Source organism: Dreissena polymorpha, chromosome 5 (genome assembly GCF_020536995.1).
Source record: "Dreissena polymorpha isolate Duluth1 chromosome 5, UMN_Dpol_1.0, whole genome shotgun sequence".
Lineage (NCBI taxonomy): Eukaryota > Metazoa > Mollusca > Bivalvia > Myida > Dreissenidae > Dreissena > Dreissena polymorpha.
The window spans coordinates 92,473,274-92,485,495 of NC_068359.1; the positions used below are offsets into that span (position 1 = coordinate 92,473,274).

A 12,222-nucleotide genomic window follows, 5' to 3' on the forward strand; every position below is an offset into this window, starting at 1 on the left:
GGCCTGTGCTATCAGGCTAATCAGGGATGACACTCTGCTTTCCTGGAAGTTTTTTTGCTACAAGTAAGTCTCTTCTAAATGAAATTCTAGTCTATGTGCTAATCCCTGATTGGCTTGCGGAGTTGCATCTTGGACAACCCTGTGCAAATGCATTAACCCTTTCATTCATAAGAAGCAAAGTGAAAATGGCTTTTGCAACCAGCATTAAACCAGAACAGCCTGCGAGTAACTCGCAGTCTGTTCAGGTTTTATGCTGTTTGCTGCTCTTCAGTATCTAAGGGTTGGAAATGAAGCCTTTAAAACTTGAATTTAGTATCAAAAGAATTTAATTAAATGTAACTGTCTAAAGAACTACACATGCGTCAAAATACGTATCTAAGTGGTAAAAGATTAAGCAACAGTTTTCCAGAGCATGGCTCTAGTACAATTGCCTCTATGTTTTCAGGCAAAGAACATGACAGCCCTACCAAGAAATACTCGAGGTCGGCCTCCACAGAGTCCCCTCATACTCTCACCTCCCCACGGCCTCTCACCATGGAGTTTTCAATCTCGTTTCCAAGCTTCGTTCTGGAAGACGATAACTGCCGTGAAATGGCGATTGATGTCAATCCTAAAGGTGAGGCATGCTTTGTGATCTGAAGATAATTCATTGTTGCTCTGCTTTAATAAAGAAATACCAGAAAATGGTAACCTTGATAATTATCAATTTAATGACTTCAATAGGATTTTTCATTTAGAAAAAAAGTTAGGTGTTTTACTTCTGTTAAAGCTAACAATGCGTCATTAAAGTGACTGGTTCACAGTTTGGCAATATTTTCTATTAAACTGTTTTACTTGCTATTACAATATTAAGTTAAGACTATTTAAAACATAGATTATTAAGAAAACATATTAAATTACATTTTTCAAAAATAACAACATCTGTGAACAAGTCCCTTTAATGCAAACAATTTGTCAGAGACAAGAACATAATTAGAACACAAAATTGTTATAGCTTCCTTTGATATTTTAATGGTGTACTAAAAGATTGAAGCTGTATTCGTTGATCATGTTTCATTTCAGATATTGAACTAGACTTCAGCAGTGAGTTAGAGCGTGCCAGTGAACGGGAATCCTCTGAGAGTCCAGAAGGAGGTGTCCATCGCAAACAGTCCTTTGTTCGTAACGATCAGAAACGGCGCGTGATCTGTCATCGACGCATTCCCTCGGCTCCAACCACCCCAAAACAAGATAATACTCCCACTGAGGAGTCGTCGAGAGATTATGAAGTTTCAGACAAGGACAAGAGCTTGTCACTTCAGGCATTAGACGTGAGGCCAAAAATTGCAAGTCGAAGTAATAGCACGGCGGGCCGGATTGGTGGGGAGGCCGAGAGGTTTTTTGTTCACAGTATAACACCTGCGGGTGTGGGTGGTGTAGGGCAGAGCAGTTTCGTGAGATCGGGTGAGGAGAATGGGTCTGAGAAACGTAAAGGATCCAAAACACCGCCCAAAGACAGAAAAAAGTTGAAAGAAGAGAAACATAATAGTCCTTCTATGGAAAGGGCTAGGGCATTGTCCATTGAGGAATGTGTGGAAAGAAGTGAAAGTGATACTGTCTCGTCGTATAAAAGTAATGAGATTATTTCTGAGTTACCAGAGAGTCCTGGGTGTAAAAGAAAGCTGTGGAGTGGGAGTACTGCCAGTGTAGAAGAGCCAAATAAATCAAGTGTTACTGACGTCAAGTATAAAGTTGTGAGACGAAATCATGACTATGCAGAAATTGATGAAAGCAAAATGATTGATATACTGACTGATAAACACTCAAGCAGTGAACAGCTTAGTGAGGATACGAACAGAGATTCAAAATCAAACAGTGCAATAAGTTTAAGTACAGATAGGGCACGTCACTATCGTGTGGAAAGCATTGATAATGTTGTGGCCAGTAGCAGTTCAGTGGGGACCTTAAATTCAGTGCTTGAAACAGACTTTCCTGCAAGAGCAAAGGTTTTGCAGCGTGCAAAGACGTTTGAAAGTGAAGAAAGCATGCGAAGAAACGAGGACTTATTACTGCAGATATCAGAACTTGAGCAAGGATTAAAAAATATTAAAAAACGAGAGCCTGGGAAATCAATTACAAAGTGTGTAAGCATTCCTTTGGATATTCAGAAATCCTTGGAGAACATTCGCAGTCATAGTGGCAGCCATTCAGATATAACGTCTTCTCTGACAATAAGTGAGCTCTCGGTGTCACAGGATAATGTTTTCAGTGTTGGCGATGCCAATGGTGTGAACACGGAGAGACGTAGGAGAAGCACGTCACTTGATGGCCTACATGATGAGTCCCCGCTTTGTAGGACACTGAAGGAGATCAACGCACAGATTGACATGGCATTCAAGAGTGAGAAACACAAGGCTCAGACTCTGAGAGAAATGCAGGCAGCACATAAGGCCTGTCTCACCAAGCAGTCTAGTTATGAGTCTTATGATTCCCATCATGATGAGTTGAATGTGACGCCCACTGGTCATCGATCCTTTGGTAGCATGAGGGACAGTGATGTTTCGCCTTCAGACTACGAGAATCCTGTTTGTAATGTAAGAAAATCGGAGAGTGAGAATTTGAGAAACATTGATCAAAACATTTTTGTTGAGAGGCCTAAGAGTGAAATCCACATAGCTGATGCCCCCAAGGTGATTAAAGCTCCAACTAAGCTGGAGACAGCCACACCTGTTACTATGACAACACCTACTCGCCCCTCTCCCCCAGCCTCCCTGGATATAGTGTCCACAATGTCATCCAATAATCAGCCAGGAAACATGCTAACAAAATCAAACTCAATTTCAGCAATAGAAAGTGAAATGGTTGCGTCACTAAAACAAACGTCGAACCTCCCACCGTCAAAAACTGGCTTTAGAATGAGTGAAGAGGATTTCCAAAAGATTCTCATGGCTGATCCAGATTCACTAAAACAGTTTGAACAAAGCATGATGTACAGTCCAGTGAGAGCACGAGTAAGTAAGGCCTTCCCTGACGACAGGTCAGCTAGAAGCAGTATTGCCAGCCCTTTGGAAGGGGTCATTCCCAGGTCACGATCCAATAGATCCAGCCTGGCCAGTCCAGAAGGCAGCCCAGGTATGTACAGACAGATGGCCACTGGTAGAGGCATGATAAGCCCTGAGACCAGTCCACTGGCCTCTAGACCGCCACGAAGCCATGGAGGGTCCAGTATTGAGTCCAGCCCGCAGCAACGGCAGAAACAGACATCACACCAGCTGACTGCCCTGGAAATCAGTCCGAAATCACGACAGAAAAGTAAGTTGCCAGTTCCCAGCAGCATGGACACCAGCCCAACATCCAAGCAGAAGCTGAACACATCGTTCAGTAGCTCAGAAGGCAGTCCCCAGCCACGTCAGAAACAAAACACGTCCTTCAGTTGTGTGGAAGGCAGCCCACAGTCCTGTAGGCAGAAATTGAACCAGTCATTTTCGTGTCTGGAAGTCAGTCCTCCAATGAGACAGAAACAGAACAACCAGTCTATCAGCAGCTCTGATAGTAGTCCCCAAGTGAAACAGAGATTGAACCAGTCCACTAGTAGTTCTGAGCCCAGCCCTCAGACTTCCAGGAGTCGGCTGAACCAGTCCTATAGCAGTGCTGAAGAAAGTCCTGTGAGCTCTGCAAGGCAAAGTCACAACCAGTCTGAGGTTAGCTGCCAGCTAGGTTCTAGACAGCCGTTTGGAGTTATGAGTCCACAGTCAGAGGTTAAACGGTTTGATCCAAAATCACCACTGGGGTATATGTCTGATGAGAGCCCCAGCTACCAACGGAGGTCTGCTATCGGAAGGGCAGAACAGCACAGTGGCATGGTGTCTAGTCCTTTGTCACCAGAACACAAGCAGCCCAGATGGGAAGACCTAGCTGGTCTGAATGAGAGTTTCAAAGAGATTGACATGTCTGTGTTTAATGACAACTGGAAAAGATGCCTGGCTCCAACAGGTGATTCTATTAGACAGTCAAACAAGAATTCTGCTGATTCCAGTGTCTGTGAGAATGACTCGACCAGAAACGAATTCCCAGAAGTGAGCACCGGCACAGATACATTAGTACTAGAAAGACCATCTATTACACGAAAAGTCACCGCCCAAGTGAAAACTGACCAGCCACTCGAGAACACTACAGCAGCATTCAAGGCTCGGGAACTTGAGACCTATGATAATGTTTCAGAACAAGAAGTTCTTCTGATCCAGACAAGAACACCTGCTAACAGACCTGTTGCCATTGCAATCAGCCCTAAGAGAACGGTGGTAAGAAGAAGTCAGACCCTGCCAGAGTCATCTTCCCAGCCTCAGTCCCCAATGTCAGCACGATCTGGGATCACCTCTCCTGTGTGTCTGCTGGAGCATTCAAACAGTTTTGAGTCGAGTGCTACAGTTTTTGGGCCTTATCGTGGTCTACCAGTGGAAGCGTTGGAAGTAGAACATCCAGCTATTACGAAATCTAGTACCTCACCGGCCTTAGCTAGACAAACTTCATTTGATTCATCAGTCAAACAATCTGTAAGAGTTACCAGCCTTGGCTCATTTGAAGAGTTAAACAGGGAGCATGCTGCTACTGTAGCAACTTCAAATGTTCCGAGCAAAGGTTTCACTGTAACCATTTCATCAAATGAAAGCAACCAATCAGAAGTTACCACTGGTTCAGGGTTCAAAAGAACAGCAGCCAACCAAAGTTCAGTTAACATCTCAACTCGACAGTCTAACCAAGCATCAGTATTGATAAGGTCAGAAAAAAGTCAATCAGCAGACTATTGCTATTCAGATTTGAACAATTCAAGCGTGTCTGATCAGGCCAATACAAGTCACCAGACCAGTATTGGTACCCTGTTGCCACAAATGTTGGAAGAAATGGATGTAAACGAAAGTTGCTTGGGGATTGCTTCACATCAGAACATGTCCAATGAAATGAAGGAAATGATGCAAGAGCAAATAAGGGGGCGTGTGGGAAGCATTCTTTCTCCCCTTGACGAAGTCATGGCCCCTTTTTCCAATATTGGCTCACCAAGATTGAATCAGAGATCTTTCTTTGATGCCAGCCACCCTCTTGCTGGCTTTGACATGGAATCCTCCATTGAAATCCCAGCAGACATTGGTCTGGTCAGCCTGCCTGAGGTGCACATCCAGTACCTGTCAGATGGCCCCACTCTCATTGCCACGCCCATGGTTCTCAACCGGCTGCATTTCTCCCCCAGCTGTAGCCAGCCCCACCAGCCTGTGGACAACACTGAGGAGGAGTTTCAAAATGCCATCAATGATGATCTTGAGCGTAACCTCGCAAGTCTCCGCAACTACCTTCCCCAGCATGCCAATGTCTGTGAACCCGGTAAGCTTCACACCGCAAATTGTGGCGACCCCTTCAACCTCAACCCTCTACAGAATCTCGGAGACTCCTTTGTATGCGGTGGTGACAGTGGAGACCTTCAAAGAAGTATCTATGACAACAATGACTGCCACGCTCCCCTTGTAGAGCACCTGGTTTTGATCCCACCTGTGACTGTGATGGACACGCCTCCCCCTGTCATGCAGGACTCAATGTCCTCCTCTTCCTCCTCCCAGGTTGACCTCATGAGCACCAGCTTCACCTACCCCCAGAACTTTGACTCCTGGCATTACTACAGCCCTGTCGTGAACAGTCTCAGTATACAGGGAGACATTGCCCCTCCACCGCTAGAGATGATCGAAATCTGCAAGTCAGTTGTCGTACGTTCTAAACCTCCGACTGGAAAGGACAAGCCTATTGGGAAACATTTACAGTGGGAATACCCGAAAATATTGGACAAAGATGTAAGAGAAGTTGTGAAGAAGAAGACAGAAAAATTGAAGTCTGAATCATCACATGAGAATGTCAGTTCAGAAAGAGGGGAAGAGATATTAATCATGGATAACCGACCAAGACTGCGAAGGACTCCAGAGGGTCAGAGAAAGGCCATGCCTGGAAATGTTTGTGTAACTGATCTTGTGGACTCAGATCAAGGTGAGAATTCTGCTGCTGAAGATGATGTATTTGTAGACCCTAGTGAGGTAACACCACAGACTAACTTTTTCGCTGCAGGTTCAAAGTATTTTAAACGGAGAGACTTTCTCAGTTATGGTCACTACCCAGGTTTAGAGGACAAAGGTAGAGATACGGAGACCGGAGGTCGTGTGAACAGGGTGTTCAGTTTTGAGATGCCCCCAAGAGTGTCGCCTGATGAGGATATGTTACAAAGGAACCATGCCAGTGATAGATTGAAAACTGAAGTTAGGAATGACCTCATGGATATTGGGCATGAGGGTGCTGAGGATATCAGGTTCAGTAAAGCCCACAAGTCCAGCAAGCTGCTGACACTTTGTGGGAAATTTGAGACTGCCTTAGCTGAAGGGGATGCGTCTATTGCTGTTGAATCAGAATCCAAGAAGACAATTACGCCTCCAGAGAAAAATCTGGTCTCGTCAATCAGACAGATGCATGAATCTTTAGAACTTGAGAAGAAAGATGGAGATAGTGCCAGTAAACACAGAGGCAGTAGAATATCCCTGGGCAATGAGAAAGTTGATGATTTATCTGTGAATACATCTAGTCCTTTAGGAGAGAGAGCAATTGTTGCTCAATTCAATGACCCCTCCCAGAAAAGTCCTGAACTGCCCGGAGGAGCAAAGAATAAAGAAGTTCAATCACCTCAGGGTCGCCCACCCAGGTACAAGGGGAAAACAAGAACCCCGAGCGAATCTTCACTGAGCGAGAATGAATCTACAAGAAGTTCTGGCTTCAAAGCAAAGACTGAAGGTTCTCCTAAACTACGCTATGATGGCTCCCCAAAAGGTCAGAGACAGGGGCCATCAAACCAAGAAGGTTCACCAAAGGTCACTCCTCACAATAACTCGCCTAAAGGGCAAAGGTTGTCCACACAAACTTCACCAAAGTTAGGCACACATGCAAAAGAATGTGCTCCTGCTTTAACAAAGCAGAAAGGGTCTCCAACTCATTCAAAAGCTGAGACATCAGGATCCAGAATTCCAGTGCTTAGACAGACCAGTTCAAAGGACGAGGCAAGACAAGAACTTAGTCCGCGACTGTCTGGTGCTTCACAAGGAATACGTCTCAGCTGGGGTTCTGTTGAAAGTGACTCTTCTAAAACAAGAACAAGTGAAGCTAAACAGAGAATCAGTGATTCATTGACTAGACATGCACAGCTTGGTGATGCTGTGTCGGGTAGTGACAAAAACACTTGGGATGAAAAGGGGGGTGACACTGTGTCAAGACTACCTACTGCAGGTGGTCAAAAACTGAGGGATAAAAGTGACAAAGATAAGGAGGAAAAGAAGAAAAGGAGAGGAAGTATAAAAGAATTGACAAATATATTTGAAGAGAAAATTGAAAGTTTAGGTAAAAATGCTAGTAGTCCATCTCCCACACAGGTTAAACTGCGCAATCGTGTGCGGAGTGCATCGCCAAACAGTGCTACAACAAATTCTCCCGTTCTAGCAGTGAATGTTCGTCACAGTATGGAAGTTTTGTCTACAGTACCTACAGATGTTCCTCTGATAGGGAGACACTCAGACGGAAACATCAAACACGGATCATTACGTATGGGCCCTAAACCATTTTATGGTGCTAAATAGCGTGATAGACATTTGTATTGTTGTTTGCTTTGTGTTGTAATTGGTGTGTCAACATTTAGGATATTTTTAGGAACACTTTGTTGAGGACACCTATTGTTGTTGTTTTTTGTACGAATAAAAGTGTACACATCAGTGTTGTTAATGTATTGTTTTTTTAATTAGTTGTCAAGCAACGTTTCCTTTTATAACATTGATTTTCATATTTACCTGCTTGCCATGGGTACAAGAATGGAAAGAGTAAACAATGGCAAAAGGGTTTGCTAATATAATATGCAGTGTAAAAGCAAGTGAATCCAAGTATTTGTGTTGATAATTATTTACTAGTATTTGATTTTCAAAATGTTTAATTGTTGTGAACAATTGACCCTGTTGGTAATCCTAACCTTATTTTGAATAATGACAATATAAATATACGTTTTGATAGTTTCAAGATGCCTAAAATCTTAACATTTAATTTGTAGGTTGGTGCTCATTTATGAACAGGGCTAAGTTCAAGTGTTAGTATTGTTTACACTTTTTGGTTTTCATCAAAATACCCAGTTGGTGTTCACTGCAGTAATTCTATGTTTTAATACATGTATATATTTTGAATGTGTAAGTGACTGATTATTGACAACAGTCAAAAATGATTTATTGGAGTCACAGAGTGAAAAAAAATGTGTGAAACTTAATTTATAGTAGGGCATTTTCAGTATTTGAAAGTTTATTGAATAGTTGAGTTCAGGGTAATTTTATTAGAACATTTTTAACGGTAACAAAAAACAACAACTGTGTAATCATTGTTTGTTTGTCTAATTTTAAACTTGATATGTTATACTGTAAGGATTGTACACATTTTCTGTATACTTTGCTTCTCCTATGAAATACAATGTTGCGCTATGTATAGATTGCGTTAAAAAATGTAGACGTATGGCCTAAATAATAAGGTATAATAATACAAATTTATTTAGTAACTAATTATATATTGCTTCTAGTCATAAGGATGAAAATGTTTGATAATCAAGACCGTTTAAATGTAAGACAGACATTTATTGACATGCCTGTAAATGTCAACAAAACATTCAGACACGCAGTGTACTGTACAGTTGATTATGTATACCAACCCATGTGCTAATTTCATCGTTGATCGGTATACAATACCCTTTAAATGATTTCTCAAATGTTCTCAACATTTTCATTTATGTTTTCATTGCATAACATTAAGAAAATATACACAAAAATTGAAAATGTACAAACTAAAGTTGGCTTGACTGGACTGGTTGTATTAGTGGAGGTATACTGGTTGTTGTACATAAACAATTTAATGTAGGTAAATTTTTAATTAATTTCACTTTTTTATCACAAATTTAAGGTATTATCATCCTTGATGGGATAAAGGCACATACTATTTTATTCAGTTTATTATGCTCCCCCAAAATTAAATATGCTCACCCAAATTTTTTTGGGAGGGAGCATATAGTCGCCGCTTCATCCGTCCTTGCGTGTGTCGGTCCGTCCGCGCACAATTTTTTGTCCGGGCTATTTCTCAGCAATTAATGACCGAATTCAATTAAACTTTTATGGGAAGCTTCACTACCAAGAGGAGATGTGCATATTATCAGCCGGTTCTGGTCGGATGATTTTTTACAGAGTTATGGCCCTTTGAAATTTTCCATTAACTGTACATATAGTACCCCCCAACTACTAGACGTTTCCTTTTAACTGAATATATAGTGCAATCTTGTGGAAAAAAACACCTTTGGGGAGCATCACCAGTCTCCGTCGGTTTCTTGCTGTATTTTACAAGGATCATGCGTTTTTATGAAAACAGTTTTAAGTTTATAACAGATTAAAAATGACTTGCTAAATAATTTGCAACCATTTAAATAAAACAATATATGGGAAACTGTTCATGCGAGTCTTATACAGAAAACAAATACTTTAACAAATATTAAATAGAAATAGTATGTCTGACATTAGCATGCTTACATTTATGTTAAATTTGTAAATACATAATATAGAGAATTCATGTTAGAAAACATTGACATAAACCCATTCATGTTTAGTTTTATCATAAATTCCACAATTTTCTACACACTTCTTCCAATTTTGAATGTTTTGGACCACTTATTATTTACTTTTTGTTATGTTTTTCCCTGTATTATTTCTTTAGCTTACCTTTTCCCTTTTTACAATGAAATTGAGCATCATTTTAATCTTATTTTTTACTGCAAGTATCCCATTTGTTTCGTTGTTTTAATCAATTTTAATGAGCTTGTACTTTAATATATATTAATATACATATTATTAATTTATTTTAATAGTGCAAATGTTCTCATGTTCATGCTAATTGTTATTTGTTTCTTATTTTTTAATAAATATCTAGTCACTATGATTTGAAAAATGCAGTAAAATAATAATTTAACATTTTAGAAGTCTACATTAAGAAAATTGTTGGATAATTTAGAAACATGTTTAATCTGCAAATTAGTCTCAAATTGCATTATTTTTTAACCATACTAAACTTGTCTCTCAATAAGAAGTTTTGTTTGTGTTAATGTTAATCTAAGATAAACTCAATACCATATACAATAGGAATATAATGTAAATAAATTATTATTTCTTGAAGTATTAAACCTTTTATTTAATTGCTTCTATATTGCCATAATTATATGATTCAGGTGGTAGTTCACCCATACCTTGTAGATATGACCCAGATGTACATACTGGTAGGCAAGAATGTGTATAATATGTAAATTGCCATTTTGTTTTACATTGGGTTGTTTAAACAACTCATTGACAACTTGATTATACTTAATATGACTATTATTAAAATGTATGTGCAATAAATAATTTAAAAAGTGAGTTGAATGTGTTATCCCTTGAAAGAAGAAAGCAGTCAACATTATGGCTTAACATTGATGTCATTGCTTGTAGATCCTCAGAATTCTAAGTTCAGTGTATTGCTGAACATGTATGCAATGAATGCCCCGTAAAGGGATTGAAGGAGTCCGGCATAAAAAAGAATTTAAGGAACTTTTTTTTCTGAAATATTGTTTGTTTATATTCGCGATCATCAGGTTTATTATAATAAACAGAAAATTACACGGACATCATAACGGTCATTTCAGCACATATTTTTTACACATAGATGAATTTTAAAAAGTTAAATTGATTTAGTTAATCCACGAGCAATTCCAAACATATTTCATTTTATCACGGTTTGTTTGCATATCTTTAATTAATGCTGTTCCCAGCCCAAATTAAAAAGCATGCAATACTGCTTTACTGTAATAATGCAAAGTTTTTCGACACTTTAAAATAATAATTTTCTTTATGTCTTAAAATTTTGATACAACAATTATCAAAAAATACAGGTGAACAAAAATTAAGAGACACAAAATACTGGTGATTGAAAATGTTGAGACGCTAACAATATAACATGGAACCATTGCATGCGGGAACGCAATCTGTGAAGTGTCCATATATGTATCCCGGAAAAAATAACTTTTTGGAAAAACCCACTAATCTGCTGGTACAAATAAACACGACCCAATTATAATCCTTTCAAAATCACACACCGTATCAACCGTTATTATTTAAGGTAAGCTATCATTGGTTGATTTAATGGACCAGCATTGTTTGTACCGGGGTGATCAGTGGTTTTTTTCTAAACTCGTGCTTTTCCGGTATCAGTCTATTGTTTCAATGAATAATGGCAGGCGCTTATATAATACAATGCTGTATCGTGTAAATAACTTATATGTTTGCTTTAAGCTGTTGGGTGAGACCATTGTCTATTACCGTCACTTATGGCTATTAAAGGGTCCTTTTCTTGTTTTGATAAATTGACAAAATTAAAAAAAAATGGTTTCAGATTTGCAAATTTTTGTTGTAGTTTTGATATTTGTAAGGAAACAATAATACTGAACATTTACCATGCTCTACAATATCTATTGTATGCATCTTTTTACGATTTAAAAACCTGAAATTTATAATGCCTTGCAATGCAAATCGATTGCAAAATTTGGAGAGTTCTGTTGTTGTATTTTGTGACACAACGAGGATTGCTTATTTAATGTATAAAAAACTTCATTTAAAGTATCAGCACGGATAGCCGAGTGGTCCAAATGTTAGACTTTTACTCCAGGGGTCAGTGGTTCGAGCTCATTTGAGGGTTACTTTTTATGTCCCCCTTCGAAGAAGATGGGGTATTTTGTTTTGCACATGTCGGTCCGTCTGTCCTTCCGTCGGTATGTCCGTCCACCAGATGGCTTCCGGATGATAACTCAAGAACGCTTAGGCCTAATATCATGAAACTTCATAGGTGCATTGATCATGACTTGCAGATGACCCCTATTGATTTTCAGGTCACTAGGTCAAGGTCATGGTGACCGGAAATAGTAAAATGGTTTCCGGATGATAACTCAAGAACGCTTATGCCCAGGATCACGAAACTTCATAGGTACATTGATCATGACTCGCAGATGACCCCTATTGATTTTCAGGTCACTCGGTCAAAGGTCAAGGTCACGGTGACCCGAAATAATAAAATGGTTTCCAGATGATAACTCAAGAACGCTTATGCCTAGGATCATGAAACTTCATA

At 39.7% G+C, this 12,222-nt stretch overlaps 1 protein-coding gene across 6 annotated transcripts in view; it reads left to right on the plus strand.

Moving 5' to 3' along the window:
• The window catches only part of LOC127882166 (uncharacterized), a 96,394-nt gene extending 85,916 nt beyond the window's left edge, over window positions 1–10,478 (plus strand). For all 6 annotated transcript variants that reach the window (XM_052430642.1, XM_052430647.1, XM_052430641.1 and 3 more), the window contains 2 exons: window positions 446–616; window positions 1,063–10,478. In XM_052430642.1, coding sequence (XP_052286602.1) covers window positions 446–616; window positions 1,063–7,634 — 6,743 coding nt within the window. In that variant the 3' untranslated portion in view covers window positions 7,635–10,478. The remainder of the gene's footprint in view (window positions 1–445; window positions 617–1,062) is intronic.
• The last annotated feature ends 1,744 nt before the right edge of the window (window positions 10,479–12,222 follow it).